Below are 17,721 nucleotides of genomic sequence, written 5' to 3'. Positions count from 1 at the left end.
AACACTTGGAATGTGCAGAGTTTCCAGATGAGAATGTCACTGCCTAATCAGGAGAAACATATTCAGGTCAAGTGCCAGATACAGTTATGCAGTATAACAATGTTGGTCCAGACAGCCTTTAGGGAAGCAGCATCACACTGGAATACTGAGCAAGAACCCACAGATGGGTGCATAGCTTTGAAGGAAGCCATCAGAAGATATTTTCCTGTCTTGCAGCCCATGATTATCGATTACTCAGTTCTGTGATTCTCAGACAGGAGTTCTTCATTGACTACAATTAGATTTATGAAGGCAGTTGCTTTCTCTGCAGCGGTAATGCCTGCATGGCATGCTCTGTTTCTCACAGATGCCTGGGTAAGGGAGAGCACCTGTTAGTAAATGCATGATGGTTTAGAGAGTAGGATAAACAGACCACAAAATGGTGTTGGATCAGTCCTGTGCTGCCAATCCTGGACACTCTAAATGTAAGCCTCAAGTGAAGGGTTGCTTTGAAAATGATGATTTTGTTAGAAAAAACAAATAATTAGTTCCTTTTTGCTTTCTGGTACAAAAAAGACAGACAAAAGTAACTTCTTTCTTCTTCCCTGTAAAACCTGAGACTCCTAAAATCACACAACTACTGATACTTCTGTAAAATGACAAATAGTCTGAGAACTGGTGGGATGAATGGGCATGACACCATCCCAGGGTGCAAAGACCAGAGACACAACAATCCCACATGAGCAAAAAAAGCTACATGAGAAAAATCAGGCTGCAGTTTGTGCTTTTTCTTTATTTAACTAGGATTAAAACACCACAGTCACAAGAGAACAAGCCTGATTTCCATCCTCTGTGTGTCAGACTATGGCAGTGCCACCTGCTCAGCAGTTTTCCTTCTTAGTGCAGCTTTTGTCCTGAGCCCAAAGCAGAATTACTTGGAGGAGCAGCAGAAAACTTGCAGGGAGGCTTGCTATAGTTGAGGGTTAGGAGACATAAAATGGGCCCTTCACTTTGGCTTCTGAAGACAAGCACTAAATCAAAGGTGCAGGGTATTTGGAAGGAGTGTGATTTGATCCCTAAGTTATTTACAGAGGGGTTTGCCTTAGGAAAGCTTTGCAGGTTTGGGTGCAGTTGCAGATATAGTTGTCCAAACAGTTGATTTTGGGTCCTCATGTGTGACCTTGGATCAATGAGTTTGTCTCAGCCTCTTCAGTGAGGGGAAAGTCATCCCACCTTGGCACCATTTGCTACAGTTTGGTGAAGGACTGAGGCTCTGAAGAGAGCAGCTGAGCAATTCCCAGCTTATTTTCAGTACTTATAAACAGTTGTTTTGGTGGCATATAGTTGGCTTCTCCTCTCTTATTTGCTTTAACCATGTCTCTAAAAAATAGTTCTGTGCCTAGGGGAAAGCTTTGCTCCTCTGCAAAGAAAAAAGAGTAAAGGCATCCTAATTCACTCCTGCTGTTTGTTCTTCTCAGATACTGCAGGCAAGGCTATTATGGCTCACATCAGCATTTGCTATTGAGCCTAAATGCTTGTCCTCTCCCCGGGGTGTTGTCCCCTCCTGAAGAGTTGACACATCACCTCTAAGCAACTGTTAGATTTGCTCTTCCACACAGATACAAATCTGTTTCCTTGTTCCCCTGCTTGTTTTCACTAGAGATGCAAATTGGATAATTGCTGATGTGAAAACTGACCTTAGCTGCTGCTGGAAGCTCTGAGGGTTTGGTTATGCTGCTTTATAGGGACTCATTACATACCAGCACTAGCTTCAGCAAATGTGCACACTCGGTTTGGAGTGTGGAATTCAGAATTGTGTGCCCCTCTGCTGAGCAGAACCAACTAGATCAAGCAGAGCATTTCAAAGCAGCCTTTTGCTGTCTCTTCTAGTTGTGCAGTAGATGTGCTCTGACTGCCCTTCCTCTAGCCTCTCAGTCACTGCAGAGGTTCCAGCCTCTGAGCAGCTGTGTGTGTGTTGAATGAAGTGTGTGCTGTTCCATGTGTCAGCAGCAAGAGATATAAATAGAGAGGTTTTTTCCACGTTGTCACAAACCATTTCTGCTGGCTACCCTGAGCTATTTCTTCTTCAAGTCTGGTATAAAGGGAATACATCTCAGGCTGAGTGCTGCAGTCGTGGGTCAGAGAGAGAATATGAAGCAATTTAAGGACTGCAGCCATTTGCACATAGTGCTTAGTAGGACAAGGCATATCCAGATTAATGACTGGCTGCTCTTGCTGCTGCCCAGGCAACCCATGCTTTGCAGCTTTTTTTCCTCTTTAATCCTTCTCCAGTGAGGGAATATATTGAAATAGCTGACAAAAATTCCCCTTTGTGAAGGGAGGGATGAAGCTCATTTGATTTTGTGCTGCCTTGCTGGTCTTCTACCTTTGCAATGAAGAATTGCTACTCTTGCCAACTCATACATCAGTTGGCCTAGATACCTGGAGGGGTGGTGGGTGAGTTAATTTGCCTGGCATTGGGGATCCCTGAGTAGGTGAACAGTGTTCCCTGATATAGCAGAAAAATGCATCAAGTGATATGACATATGGGAGCTGCACAACAGGTCAGGACTCTGTGAAGTTGGGTGGTCTGCATGGAGTAAAAGGATCTAGGACATGATAGCCTTTAGGTTACTGTTGCAGATACAGAGTTGATAATGTAACAAGCCTTTTTTTGACCAGACCTGGTAGCAGTGTGACTGGGGAAAGGTGCTGGGAAAGTAGAACCTGAAATGGATGTTCTTTGAGGCAGGAGAGGGCTTGACCTCTCCTGGGAAGTGAAGAGACTGGTTTAGGGGGCCCTATTTGCATATGACATTGATGGAATTGAAAATAACGTGGTCTCACCTCACTTTTCCAACTCAAATCAATCTTTAAAGTGTTCCTCAAGTGTAAGCATCAGGCCATAATTCATGCAAAGAATGTGCCAGTGCATGTGCCTCTGTCACAGGTTTCCTTTCTGCTAAAGAAGTGCCTCCCATATCATAGGTCGGTGTACACAAGACTGACACTTGACAGTGGTCCCTGTTACTGTCAGGAGTTGCTGCCTGCATCCTTCTGTGTGCACTTAGATGTAGAGCATATGTGTAATAATGAAGCCAATCGCCTCCTCAGCATTCCTAGAAGCTCAGAACAAGTGAACCAACTGTATATTAAGGTGTGTGTGTCTATTCACAATCACAGCAGGAAAACAAAAGATTTAACACTTAATTCAGTATCAAAATGTGTTTCAAATGTAGATTGCACCAGCTGGTAATTAACATTTCCTTTTCAAAGGGAAGGAATTCGATACAACTGAAGTCTTCAAGAAACAGCAACATCACTTTTTAGCCTTTATACCCACTAAGATCTTTTAAATGTCTTTGTTCTTTGACAGCTTGTCCTAGTTACCTGGGCATTATGACATGTTTCCTAGAAGGAAAATAACTGTGCTGTCAATCCAGACACAGCCTGTCCTTGGTTTTTCTCCCTGCTTTTGCATTTAAAGGAATCACAGCTCTAGGAAATGTGAATTTTCTGAAACTTCATCAGGATAGTATTTTTTTTTCCTAAGTCAACCTCCATTAAGCAATAATTTAGAGGTGAATTCATTTTCCTTTGCCCCCAGACATCCATTTTACATCCATTACATTTGATGGGTAATAATTCATTTCCCCATTTTGATCTTCCTGTGCATTTCAAGCCAGTTCTTCCATTTTTAATATTTCCTTCAGAGAAGTGGAGTGGCAGGCTTAGGATATAAATAACTTTCTGATCTGTTGCTACAACTGTTTGAGCAATGTCTTTCTTGAAAGTTCATTAGCAAAGGAGCAGTTCCTTGGTATAACATGAGTATCACTTTATGTGAAGGACGAGCCTGAGCTATTTCTCTGTTGCAATGGGGGAACAGTTCTTGGCTTAAAGCATGACTGGGGCTATAAAACTGAAATCAAAATGACTGAAATATCAGGTAGGTCCTGTATTAACTCCTAAGCTGGGCTTATGAAAGCTCCATTCTGAAAAGGTTACAGTGATCAAAAATTAACAGGGGTGGCTCTACCCAATTTTTGTGTGTTTAAACCTCCAAGACTTAAGATTTACCACCTGCTCAATATTTAAGGAGGTGTAGTCCTAGAAAAAAGGCACAAAAGGCTTCTGCAGCTTGGTTAAAATGGCTGTTGCAGTGTGGTGCTATCCATTGCAAGCAACCAACAGCTTTGATCTCATCTTTACTTGGATAACCATACCTTAATGTTCCCTAATTGTGTATTGTCCCCCCTCAAGTAATCTCTTTGTTAAATTTACTTTGTTTCAGCATTATACAGCCTTTACAGCACATCAGTTTGTAACTTCAATGTATGTGACCAAGCAGAATAAAGCACTGAGCAAGCTAGGAGGTTCATAAACACATTGAAATTGGCTTTTAACAGCCATCCAGAGCAGAACTGCATGCAGATCTATTGCATTCAGCAGAACTACACAGATACACATCTGTTGAATGTGTACTTGCACTGTTGATAACATAGTGCAAAGTTTTCATCACATGGTTCAAGCAGGCACTGTCCTCTCAATTAAGAGGGGACACCTTTAGCTGCAGGGAAGGAAAAGCAGGTGGAACACTTGGAGCCGAGATACAGGAGGCTCAGACTTCTAGTGCAGTCAGTCTGGTTCATCTCAGCAATACCAAATCATCCACTTTAAAGGGTTAAACACCCAGGTGACTCTCAATGAGCATAGTATCTGGATTCACTTGCAACCTAAGAAAAAAGTCCTTCAAGTGTGGACCTCTCAACCCCTTGAAAGAGCAAAGCTGTTTCTGCAGCAGAAGAATGGGTGTCAGGAGCCTTTGCAAGGTCACCTCCATTTTGTCCTCAGAGAGTATTTAAAGCATTCTGAAAAACAGAGAAATTGTGTAGTGTGCTTATCCAGGGGGCTTATCACATTGTATTAGCAGTTACTCATCACATGTAATTAAGATTCCTTTCTAGCTTATGTGAAATATTATGAGCTCCATTCATCCCCTATCAGTAGAAAGGAATAATAATGGGATGTGATCCTAACAGGAGATGATAGGAAGCTGCTCCTGTGACAATACATGTCATGGAAGGGAGAGCGGGCTGTGACTGCCAAAGTCTGTTCTGAGGCTTGTAAAGTCTCAGTTTTACAGCCCCTTCCTCTGAAAGGTGTTAAAGTAACACAGCTCTTTTAGGGCAGATTGCTGTCAAGCAGCCACGTTGGTGGGAATCAGAATAGACACTGGTTAGTATTAAGCTAACTGGCTTTTGGGAGGAGCAGTTTGCAGAGGTTCAGTGATGAATTTGTCAGAGAAGCTCAACAAGAGGATTGTGTAGGTCCAAAATAATTTTATATATCTATGTGGTATAGTTTACTTTTAAAATGGAGAAATCCCTTGAGGATAACAAACCCAAACTGCACTAAACAGTAACAGTGCCCTTTCTTCCCCTTTATGGTCCAGATAGAGAAAAGGCCAGTTTCAGCTTCCATCCATAAAATACCCATGAAGTAATCTCTTCATTTGTCATCAGAGCTAGAGGAAGCTGGAAATAGGTTCCAGCTCTGAGGTTCAAGAGCCCAGAACCACCTTCAGCCTCTGAGAGACAAGGCACTGCATTTTCTGTTCTCTGATGCTTTGTGTGTTTTTGAGAGGATGGTTTGTAGAAAGCTTCACACTGTGGCCATCTGGCCTGGAGGTTACTGTGGTTTGGGCTTCTGGGCTATGAGACACAGACAAGAGGAATGGTTGAAGCCTGTAAGCTAAACACAAATGAAGAAGGAAGAAGTATTTGAAAGACAATTTCTTAGGTGTCCATGATGCAATACTCTCCTTTCTGAGCAGTGGAGCTCACACATCCATTCATGATTAAAATAGATGCCTCTAAAAGCACTGAAATAACTGTGTCCCTCTTTCTTTTGCTCCCACTTCAAGCATCCAATTAGTTGGTTAAAATTAGGTTCTGCTTTGAAAGATTAAAATTGATTCTCCAAGTTGCCATAGTTACTGTCTTTCTATTAATTGTGCTTGGTTCAAAAGTGGGGATTCTCTTTTGCACGTCAGCACTGGGTTTTGGCAGCCATGCTGGTACTTTTCCCTCGATGCACCAGCAGTAATATGGACTGTGCTAAGGTCAGTTTATTTGCAGAAGGCTTTTATAGCTGTAGAGACTGGTAAACAGTTGTGTTGAGGATAAGCAGAAGGGATTGAATTCAACTGAATTCCCTTTGGAGTCTTCACTCTCCAAGGTGGATGCAAATAAAAGCAAGTTAGTCCTGTCCAGGAGATCCAGCCTTGTGAGAACATCTGATCCTGCCTTCTGTCTTTCCTTCAGGTCACCTCAAATCCCCAACCTGGCATTTTCCTTCTTTGGGGAATCAGTTCCATCCAGCCATCGCGATGGGGGCTTAAGCAGAAGTGGCTATAGATAGGAATCCAAACTTCTGCTCCTCTCCTCACCCCATGGAAGCAGAGTGGCCTCCAGTGGCAGGAGGGACTGGGTGGAGAGTGTGTCTGTGCTCTTGGCCTCGGTTCAATAGCTCATTTAGCAGAGAGCAAAGAAGGGGTGGGGGGTTGTCTGGCTGCAGAATGGTGTCAGAGGCTGCAGCAGTAGCCAGGAAATCCTTCCTCCTTTTCACACTCACAGCAGGATTTATGATGGTCTGTGAGGCTGTTGCCTTTCACAGAAAGCACTTGTATGTAAGAATTAAAGTACCTCTTATTTAAATGTGACACAGTACCATAACCAGAACTGGCTTTCTATAGTACAGACTAAGCAGTGCACACATCTTTTCCTGTGCTGCTGACATTTGAAGCTTTGTCTTCTGCAACGACTTTTTCCTCTCTGCAATATTTCATGTCTTTATGTGAGAGAGGCAGCACCCACACAGAGCAGAAAGCAGTTACAATACCACCTCCCTTCTCATCATATCAGAGGGAGCTTTGAGCCACAAGTCAGACATCCCAGTTTTTAAAGCTTTATCTCAAAGCCCACATTTTTGGGATGTCACCTAGCAACCATAAAATTACCCCTCAGAGACCCAGGTAGGCATTTGCCCCTCTGGTCAGTTCGGTTTAAGGCATTTCAGGCACCTGCTTTGATGTGAAGGCAAAGAAAAGCCTTTTCTTTGATGGAGTTGGGGTGAGTGGCAGCAAGGCCAACGCACCACAGGTCCTCAGGTGCTGCCCACACCACCTCTCTTTTCTCCCTTCCCAGGTACTGAGGGGTCCTGCTTTGATGTGAAGGCAAAGAAAAGCCTTTTCTTTGATGGAGTTGGGGTGAGGCCAACCACCACAGGTCCTCAGGTGCTGCCCACACCACCTCTCTTTTCTCCCTTCCCAGGTACTGAGGGGTCCAGCAGTCTTCCCAAAACCAAGTCCAGTTTTCATGCACTATTCACTGCCTTTATCTCAGTGTTTGCATTAAGATAAATGGGCTGGTGCTTTAGCTGCTGCCACTATATTTATTTGCAACGCATTTATAAGGATAATCTGGGTGGCTAGGGGGGAGTTGGGGCTATTTTCAGTGATGAGCTCATAAAAATAGTTACTGTGAGCCTGCAGATGTGGTAAAATGCCCACATAAAAATCCATCTGCCTTATGCTGCAGGAGTAGTCTCTCCCTAGCAACCTCTGCTTGTGACACATTCATACACAGCATCTGATTAGAGCTGGAAAGATGATCTGGAGCACCCTGGATGTATGTGCATGCTGTCTCAGTGATGCAGCAGATTAGTCCTGAGTTTGGTGAGGAAAAGGTTAAAGCTTGTGCTGAGCAGGTACTAACAGGTCCTTTGGGTGGGAGCAGGACTGGGCACAAGTAAAGCACTCAAAGGACCTTACCTGAGATGGGGTTTTTTTGTGGGAGGAAAAGGCTCTTTTAGTGAAAGAGAGCAGAGGAGCTTGGGGCTGTGCATACTGAGCTCTGTTTGCTTCTTCAGCAGCTTCCAGAAGCCATTTAGCCTGTGTTGTGCTCTGACCACAGCAGGCTGTGGAAGCAAGCAATTCAATTTTTGCTTTCACATATCTCCCAATACACTGGCAGAGCTGTTTGGGAGCTGAGACAATTCCTTTAATAGACAGACATGTAAGATTGTTTTCTTATAATGAGGTAATCTCTATTTAAACTCATTTTCAATGCCAGCATGGACAGTAACCTGAGACTGAGCTGGAAGTGATCTCTGTGCCCACCCCTTTGTATCTGGTTGTTGGAACAGTGGGGGGGGTTATGGATCTCCCACAACATATGTGGTGTAATTACCCTGTTTCATGTCACTGACTTGAAATCCAAGCAGTGGATTAAAGCTACAGGCTCCTTGGTAGGGAGAAGTTTTCATTTTGTTCATTCCTGTTGTCTCTGAATCCTTAGTGCAGAACAGGTCAAGGAGAGGGAATGACAGAGAGTGAGAGTTAACCATTTGTTTTTCCTTTAAGACTCCTAATTGAAAGAGTCCTTAAAGGTGGCTGGGATTGTTTGGCAAGCTGGTAGTTGAAATGGTTTGATTTCTGTCCTGGCTGAATCATTTCTCCATGTGTTAGTTCAGTACTTGTCGTTTCATCCTGCTGATGCTGGATTTTTATTTGCTTTATTCATTGTTGATTGTGGTTTTGTTTTGGGGCTTTGTGTGGTTTTTTTCTTCCAAAAAAGAGAAAAGATTAAATGGGCATTTTAATCCCCAAAAGGCTTAGGGATGATCAGTGAAGCCAGAATGTCCTCAGTGATCCTGCAGATGACTTAGGGAGGGTTTGCTCAGTGCACGCTCTTTGCGTTTGATGTGCTGCTTCAGAATGGCTGCAGAATGTCAGACTCTTCCTAGCAGTGAATATTCATTAAGCCTGCCAGAGGCAGCAACTGCAGTCAGTACAGCATCAGTGGAGGAGGCAGGGAAGAGAGAAATCAGGTTAATGACTAGCTTTCACTGCAGTTTGCTTCCTGCTTATTGCCTGAGCTCGGTTTTAAATAAATTCATTTAATTAATGTGTTTTGCTGCTCTGAGCTGTGGACAGAAGGGTCTGTGATTAATGACAGGCTATTCCAAGCCTCACAGTGGCTTTAGGCAGCATGTTCTGGTGTCTAGAAAAAAAGAACAACCCCAAACACTGGAAAATATTTCCTTTAAACTTAATAATAACAATAGATGGTCTGATTGATGGTCTTTTGTCTAAGTGAACTTCTGAGTCTGTGAGATGATGAATTGTTAAAGACAGGGACAAAGTGGTGAGTGGGGAGCGGTAGAAGAGGGTGAAAGCAAGCTGCTGTCTTAGCTGAGCATGTCACACAGCCAAAAATGTCTCTGCAGGGAGACAGAGCTGCACAGAAATGCTCTTCTGTTCTCCCCCTTGAGCAGAGGCACATCTGTTCTAACACGAGTTAGCCTTCTTCTGACAAAGGTTCTTTAAGAAAGCAGCAGAGGCTTAGGAGGGAGAGGCCATGTCCATGACACTCAGTATATGGGAAGTGAGCACCACCTGTTCCTTAGCAAACACCAGATTGGGGCTGTGGGGCTACACAGGGACAGGCAAAAAGCACATGGCTTCCCCAAAAGAGAGGAAAATGTCAGTGAGATAGAAAGTGGAGTCTTAGCCTAGACCTGGGGGGATATTGATTAGTGGGGTGAGTGATGATGTATTCTGCAAGCCAGCATTTTGCCCCTAATCTAGAAGCTGTCTCAGTTTCAGACTGTTTGTACCCATCACTGAGCATTTTGAATTTGCTCTGCTTACATATGAACTGAGGTGGTTTTACAAGCTGTCGAAAGCCAGCCCTTCAGCTGGATGAATTCGTAAAGGATGCATTTGAAAAGACAGCCCTGTAAATCTCAGTGATGGACCCATACTTTGGAGTCTCACAGCAGAGTATCTCAGGACCTCAGCTGTACTGGTGTCACTGCTGTCATCACTAAAATGTGGCCTTTTAAGGGGTGGAAATGGTGCAGTCTTAACATATGGCTGAGATTTCTCAGGTATCTGCTGACCAGAAGATGCCAATGCCTACCCACATGAAAATCCCACGAAGGGATTAGGGCTGAGAAAGTGGTCTCATCTTGCAAATAATTACACAGGATTTTTTGTGGCTGTCACTGTGTGAAAGAGATTAGTTTCAAACACTTATTTTTTCTCTCAATACTCTGATATGGTCCCAGCAGCCCTTAAGCTTTGATGCTGCTTAGCTTGCTCCTGGAGCTGCAATTCAACTCCTTTCGCACTAGCCACCCAAAAGTTAGCTATCTAGTTTAAATTAGCTGCCTGGGTTGTATCTGTAAAGCAGCAAAGGTGATATAGCTCCAGCAGAGAGAGGAAACTTCAGTGCATGTACATCCAGGTGTTTAAGCTAGATGGGTTGGACTGTTTCTTTTTAGAAACTGTAGCAAGAGCTGAATTAGACAGTTTAGATTGGATGCCTACTGTTTTAGTGGTTGAACTTAGAAACAGGATACCTTACTCTGTGGATGACATTGAGGACAGAAAAAATAGGTGCTTACAGGTACTACAAGTTAAGTTTTAGGGAACCTGTTCCTTATAGTAGGTGCCTGGACTCCCAGCATGGGGCACAGGGAGAGTTAGGTACCTCTGAAAAACCTGTGTGCTGAGATCAGGGCAGTCTGGAGCATGCAAGCAAGAAGTTCTGTGCTCAGCAAGGTGACACAGCTCATCTGTAGCCTGTTCCTTTTCTGGGATCTTGCAGCCTGTGCCATCCACTTGGCACTGTCTATCTGGCAATGAGATGCTTCCAGAGCAATTAGGACTTGTTGAACAGGTGCCTATTGACTGAGATTTGCTTGTGTTTGAAGTCTTGTGAGAAGCAGAGGGCTACAGCATGACCTGTACATGCCTCTGGAAGAGAAAAAAGTAGCTAGGCACCATACCCTACTGCTTACAGCTTCCAGGTGATAGGTAATAGTAGGATGAGGGGTTTCTTTTGTCTGTAAATCTACCTGTGACTTTCAGGCAACAGTCACTGGATAGAAAAAAGAAATCTTTTGAAAGACAACCTGCAAGTCCTTTCCTCCCATGTAAATCTATGGTCTGCTGCACTGCAGAGTCTCTGTTGCTCGAGGTTCCATTTAAAGTCTCCTGAGACACTTGTATTTGGTGAGAGTATGAGGCAATGGAATGGGTGAAAAGTTCATCTCCCGTTTTAGCACGCAGACACACGGGCGAAGGAGCATCAGGAGCTGCAGGTGCAGCCTAGATTTTTGGCTCTTCTGCATGCATGGGTTTCACAAATGAATCATGTGGTCATTGGACATGAAGGGTGCTGTATTCCTTGAGAATAAAGCAAAGGGGCAGGCTGCAAAGTGATTGAGTTACACCAGGAAATGTGCAGACTCTGTGCTTTAATGTAGGAACTCCAGCAACCCCCCAGCACAGCTGTAGGGAGAAGTGTAATGTTTGAAGCTGTTACAAATATAGCTCACAGATTTGCTTTATTTAGATTTTTCATTTGTGTTTAATAAACAACTCTACAGCATTCAGTAAGTCTCTGAGAATATGTGAGAAGTACAACTCATCTTGTTCCATGCACAACAGTATCTAAGTGGAAAGTTTCTGTTAAATTCCTGCTGACAAGCAAGAAGAGATGTTTAAGGAAGCTTTGGAAACTAGGTGGTATGTGACATTTATTCTTGATCTGAAATGCCTAAACATCCAACATTGTTAGTTCAGCTGAACTGTGACCTTTCAGCCTGCCAATACAGATAAACACCCATGTTATCAGGTGAATCATGCAGAAGTGAAGTTTCTTGAGGAGACTACTGAAGCCCTGCTTGTAGGAAATGATGGCTAGTAACTCCTTAAGTTCTGCCTGCCTCTGTCTTTTTGTATATGAGCTCTCCACACAGCCAGCCATAAGGATAATTGGTTTTCTTTGGCTTAGTGAGTATTAAAGAGTATTAAAATACTTAATTTGTATGGACAATGAGTATATTCAGGGGCTGGGAGGAAAACACACAGAAACACAGCCAAACCCCACAGTCCTGAAGTTGACAGAATCCTCATTTCAGGGTGGATGGGATAGGCTTGTTGTGTTTGGACACACTATGTCAGATGGCTCTGTGATAAATCTTACTGACTTCATCTGCTGAGTGGATTTGTCGAGGCAGAACCAGATTAAAGGGTCAGTATCCTGTTCTGAATTAGATTTCAATAATGCAGATGTGTGTGTGCACTCTGTTAGATTGGCAAGAGCTTTCATGCAAGGGATGCTGTACATTAAGGATACCTTCTCTTCTTGCACATCACTGTATTTGTGTGATAAAATGGGTGATACAAAGTCACTGTCATTGTCTCATGTCCAGTCCTCAGCCTAACATGCTCAAGTCAAAATGACATGACCACACACACCATGTTGATTCAACTATGCTGCAGAGGCACTGTGGTCTGTAAAGTGGTGTTAACCCTGTAGACTTCAAAGCAGTTTTGAGACTGCACACTGCTATAAGGCTCTCCCCAACCACAGAATCATTTACATGCAAAAAGAGTCCAAGTCCAACTTCTGAGGCCAGTCATTAACCTAGCACTGTCATAGCCACAGCCAAACCATATCCCTCAGTAAAGGAGAGAGCAAGGATGGTTCTGAGGTCACCTTCAGCTGATTTGTTTCCTGTCAGGAACAGGAAAAGAGCATTGAGTCTGGGCCAATATTGTTTGAATTAATGTTGTGTGGGCTTGTTGGGAAGGAGAAAGGATTTATTTGTCAAACAGGGCTTAATTTATTATGTACAATCTGAAAGCTCACATTTTTTGCATTGCTCAAGAAAGACAATTGATTAATAATTTGGAGAAAGGCCAAGACACACAACATTCACCTTTGGAATTTATCATCTCAAAGAAACAAAAGGGATATAAAACATACCTGACCAAAATACTGTATTAAGCAGAAATGAAAGCTGATGCAGATAAATGCATTGAGTATGAAAGGGCTTGTTGGGACACTGCTGTTAACCAACAGCAAGCATGGAAAAAAACTGAAGCGGCTCGTAAAGACCATGGAAAGTTCCAGAAAAGCTACAACTGATAAAATGGAGGAAATTCCACATTAATAATAATGTCAAAGATATTTGAGACTAGGGAGATTAAGGTCACTAAAACAACTTCAGCAGTTCCTGGAAAGAACATGAACTCAAAGTCAAATCTTCATCATTAAACACAGTCTTAGGGGGCTGGAAAATCTGTACAGGCTCTTCCAATTCTTGATTAAACTTCCCATTGTAAAAGTAGTCAAATCCATTGTACAGATGGTCTCAGAGACAGGTCAGATGTCATGTACATATTTCTTTGGCCCTGTAACATGGATGTACTGCCCAAGTGTGGAAAAGCTTAAACAGGAGGCTGCTTTCCAGTGGTGTTTATTTTGCTGCCAGGCAAAAGAGAGATTGTGAAGCAGCAGAGTGTGTTCTCTAGCTTTTGTACCAGGAGAGCCTCATGTCTGCACACATGACATACGTTTCATTTCATAAACCAGAAAATCAACATTGCAGAAGGTGAAGAACCAGGAAAGAATAAAAAGTACAGGAGATGCTGTTCATTTCAGGAGATGGCTGCTGAAGTAAATGCAGTGTTGTTTGAGGCTACTACACGGGTACAGAGCAGTTAATAGCTGAGTCTTGTGGCATCTTGTGGTCTGGAAAGATGTTGTTGGTCTTCTTCTAGATTGTCTACTTTGTGTTCTCTTCCTCCTCTCTTTCACCTTAAGGACAACTAGGACTCTTTTGTTTCTTCTCCTTCTGTTTCCTTGCCTCCCCTTCCAAGGGATATGGAGTCCCTCCTCAGCTGGTTTTACAGCCTTTCCTTGTAGCAGTGCAGAACCCACCTCCTTCTTACCCCACCTTACCTATTCAACTGGACAGCTCTGATGCAGAATACACAATGCCAAGACTTAATCAGATCAATGATATTGGCATTGTTCATGTGATACTGCAAGAATTTGTGTGTGGCTGGGAGCCTTACAAGAATGACAGGTCCTATGCTTGTGCTACTGCACTTCCAGAGTGTAGTTAAGAATGTTTTCATCAGATTTGAGGGCTTTGGTGTCAATACATAAGCATTGAGCTTTCCCCTGACCACTAATCCTTTAAACACTTAAAAAGATACACTAAAATGGATGTGCTGCCCCTATTCAAAGCTGAGAGTTATGTAAATTACAAAAAGTATTCCTAGTTTAAGAGAAACCAGCCAGACTTTTCAGACTCTTTGCTCACAGAGGGACCAAATTTGTGTTGCAGCTCATTGTGCTTGAAAATTGTCCTTGTCAGAGCAATACACAGAAGCATTTCCATGCGATTAGCTCAGTCTTGTCAAAATCATGGCAACAGAATTACAATTTGCTTCATATTGCAAGCCTAAAGCTGAGGACAGAACTTCATATTTGCATGTATGAAACACTGTAATGTAACATTCCTACTACATAAATTCAAAGAGCCAAGAGTCTGCTGGGTTTTTAGCCTTTGTGTTGTTATATTTACAATAAGGAAAAAGAAACAGGAGAGTGAGGACTTTCCTGGGTTGAGAATTCACTGCAGTATTATTTACTTCTGAACAGTTCTTGACTGCTTACCATAAATTTGGCATCAGCCCTTCTCATTTTCCCATGTTGCTTTTAAGGGCATAGTTTAGAAAACTTTTACAACTCTCCTGCAAGACTCACCCCATTTCCTGGCAAAAAGGAACAGGTTGTTATAGCTTAGCCTTGAAGAAGACTCTGAATCTTTGAGACAGATTCTTCACACTGATTAAAGGAGTCCTGCTGTATCTCTACCCAGGCAGTTCAGCTCATTCTCATTGTTTTGCTCTAGGGCCATGTCTGCTGGTCACCACATTGCATATCTATATACATACATACTAGCTGGCTCTCAGGTTCCTCTCTGGGATGCACCAACTCATTCCCTCCATGAGGAGTCTTGGGTAGAGTTTGCTAGGATATCCAGTGTGGATGTGCATACTGCCAGGGCTGATGCCCACTGCCATGGATATTCTTCTAACCCTATCCCAAAAGACTTAACGTCCTCAGACATCCCCTTGTGCTGTGCAATGCACATGCTTGTGTTTCATGCTATCAAATACCACAGTGGGCTACATCACAGGGATCTCTCGTGCCATAACGCTTCAAATTCAAAAGAAAACCAGAGAACAACTGTATGTAAAGGTACAACACAGGATCCAGAGCAGAGCAGGCTCAGCAGTATGTGGAATGAGTCAATGCTTACCAGCACTGAGCAGCCTGGACAAAGACCAGTTGGTAACACTCAGATGCACAGCCAGGCAGTCAAAGTGTCACTGTAGGGCCAGGCTAAAGCCATAGCTGTCAAGTAGGAAGCTGGTACTCACCGAGTGTTTGTGTTAAATGATGCTTGAAGCTTTTCTTGCTGTTTTGACTTTTTCAGAGCCTGAGGCGGGAGAGGTGTCCCCCCCAGTGGGAGCTGGTGTCAACAGCAACAGCTGGACCTTTAGATTTGGACCGGGCAATTCCAAACAAGGTGGTCCTGGTGAGTTGCCAGACAAATTCATTATCCCGGGATCTCCTGCAATCATCTCCATCCGGCAGGAGCCACCCAACAGCCAAATTGACAAAAGTGACTTCATAACCTTTGGCAAGAAGGAAGAGACCAAGAAAAAGAAGAAAAAGAAGAAGGGGAACAAGACTCAGGAGAAAAAAGAAAAGGGCAACAGCACCACTGAGAACAGTGACCAGTGAGAGGTTTATACTAAAAGAACCCACTTAGCCAGTTTTTTGTAATAATGGCAGATTTCTCCTATGTAGCAACTCCCAACTTCTTCCTCCTGTTAACAAGTTTCCTGTCTGTAGAGACTTCAGAAAACCGTCAGGAAATTCACAGTGTCTGTCTAAATTGCTTAACAGGTTTTGTCTTAAAAGCTTTATTAAGTCTGGTGTTAACTCTTTTTCTCCACTCTGGCTTGTTTTCAGAATCTAAAAAGCAGACACAAGTCTCCTTTCTCCTACGCCGAAAAGGAGAATCTTCACAGTACAGCCAGTGAGAGGTTGGACTCTGCACTGTGGTTCCTGTGCTCCTGTCTTGATGACACTTACAGGGCAGGTTTAAAAGTTTTAATGTTGTGCACCCTCTATCCGATTGGAAATCTTTTGTGTGCAGATGTCAGCTAGGTGATACCAGATCAGGTTAGAGAAATGCAAGAGCTGGTAAATATGCAACAGAGGAAACGCCTCATAAACACAAATGTTCAAAGATGTTCAGGCTGGGGTTGAAAGGTCTGGAAGGAGATGACTAGACTTTTCAGATCTTGAGGAGTCCCTGTGTGGAAATACTGAGTCCTATACATGACGTATTGTACACACTCCTGCAAAGAAAATCTCCCATTTACAGCTCTTTTTTAGTATACCAAGACTTTTAACTCTTTAACCAAACAAGCCATTGGGAAAATTGTCCCTTCAAGCCCTGTGTTACCCTGGCAAGGCTAGCCCTCTGAGCATAAGGGCTGGGCTGACATCCCAGGAATGTAACTGACTGTGATGCTCTGTGTCCCTCCTTCCACTCTTACCGTTATTTTGCACATTCTGTCTCTGCAAAGGTCAGAGTTTGTCCACGACACTTATGCAAAAGAGAGAGGAAAAAAGAAATGTTAACTATGCTATTTGTTATTTGAGATGTTTATTTATAAAGAAATATAGCTGTAAATGTTAAAGAAATATGATGCCCTTTAACCCAAACAGAAGTCGATCTAGAGCCATTATAAATGACAATTGCTGCTATTAAAGTGCTTTAGAGAACTTGCCTGAAACATCTGTATTCTATCGGCCACATGCCAACAACAGCTTTATTCTGTTGGGTGACTTGGGGGCTGCCTCTTGCATGTGTTAATAAATACAGGAATATCTTTTCTTGTGATTTTCTTCTCTTTTTCTTTTTCATTAATCTGCACTTTGAACACACCTTTGCAAAGAAAAAAACCTGTCCTTATATGGAGAAGCAGAAGCAAACCCCTCACACAAATGGATTTACTAACCTGCTAGCTCTGTGCAGTACCTTGGTGTTACCTCCCACACAACCCTCTTCCAATTTTAGTTGGGCTTTTTCTATGAGATTATGAAGTTCTGACCCTACTAACACTCATGATGTAAAATTCAAGTACTGTATGTATGCTGTATGCTCTTATAAGGATCCTGAGATATTTATTCTGTGCTTGTGTATGTGAATGTCAATGCAACTATGATTAGAGTGGACTTTAAGCTTTACTGTTGAATGTAAATTCATCATTTCTTTTTTGGTACACTCGTGGAAAAGTGGAGTAGTGTTCATTTTTTTTTAAGCCACTGTTGATTATCAGTTTCTTTTGTGTATGGAACACAAGTAAAATATCTTTCTTAAATCAGCCATGCATGCATTGTTGGGATTTATTGAGAAGAATCTGTGATGCTAAAGCTCTGTGAATTACTAAACCTTGAATGGGTAGCAATGGAGTATTGAGTATGGTCACTCTAAAACCAATATGTGTATTTTTAAAGAGAATACAGCTGCTGAGGGAATTCTGAGGGGTCTTCTACATTATTGTACATCCACAGAATAAAGCTTGAGTGTCGTATTAATTGGAACTGTGTAAGAAACTACGTAGCTCTAAACTATCCAACAGGCCCTTTAATGTAGGATCAAAGAGAACAGATGGATTTCTTGAGACATGTCCTGGATGTTTTCAGTTTCCAAACTGCTGACAGCTCAGGACAGTTCCTATTCGTTTTTAAGAACCTGCAGCAAGTCTTAAAACATCACAGAAAGCAA

At 42.8% G+C, this 17,721-nt stretch overlaps 1 protein-coding gene across 5 annotated transcripts in view; it reads left to right on the top strand.

The window, feature by feature from the left end:
• Positions 1-17,317, top strand: part of LOC104561891 (protocadherin alpha-C2) — a 112,631-nt gene extending 95,314 nt beyond the window's left edge. For 4 of the 5 annotated variants that reach the window (XM_062002298.1, XM_062002299.1, XM_062002297.1 and 1 more), the window contains exon 4: positions 15,352-15,983. In XM_062002298.1, coding sequence (XP_061858282.1) covers positions 15,352-15,662 — 311 coding nt within the window. In that variant the 3' untranslated portion in view covers positions 15,663-15,983. Of the gene's footprint in view, positions 1-15,351 lie in introns of all 5 variants that reach the window. The other variant, XM_062002300.1, reaches the window with a different exon arrangement.
• The last annotated feature ends 404 nt before the right edge of the window (positions 17,318-17,721 follow it).

This window comes from Colius striatus, chromosome 9 (genome assembly GCF_028858725.1).
Source record: "Colius striatus isolate bColStr4 chromosome 9, bColStr4.1.hap1, whole genome shotgun sequence".
Classification (NCBI taxonomy): domain Eukaryota; kingdom Metazoa; phylum Chordata; class Aves; order Coliiformes; family Coliidae; genus Colius; species Colius striatus.
Note: the sequence above shows the minus strand (reverse complement) of the source record. Positions and strands in the feature narration are given on the sequence as shown.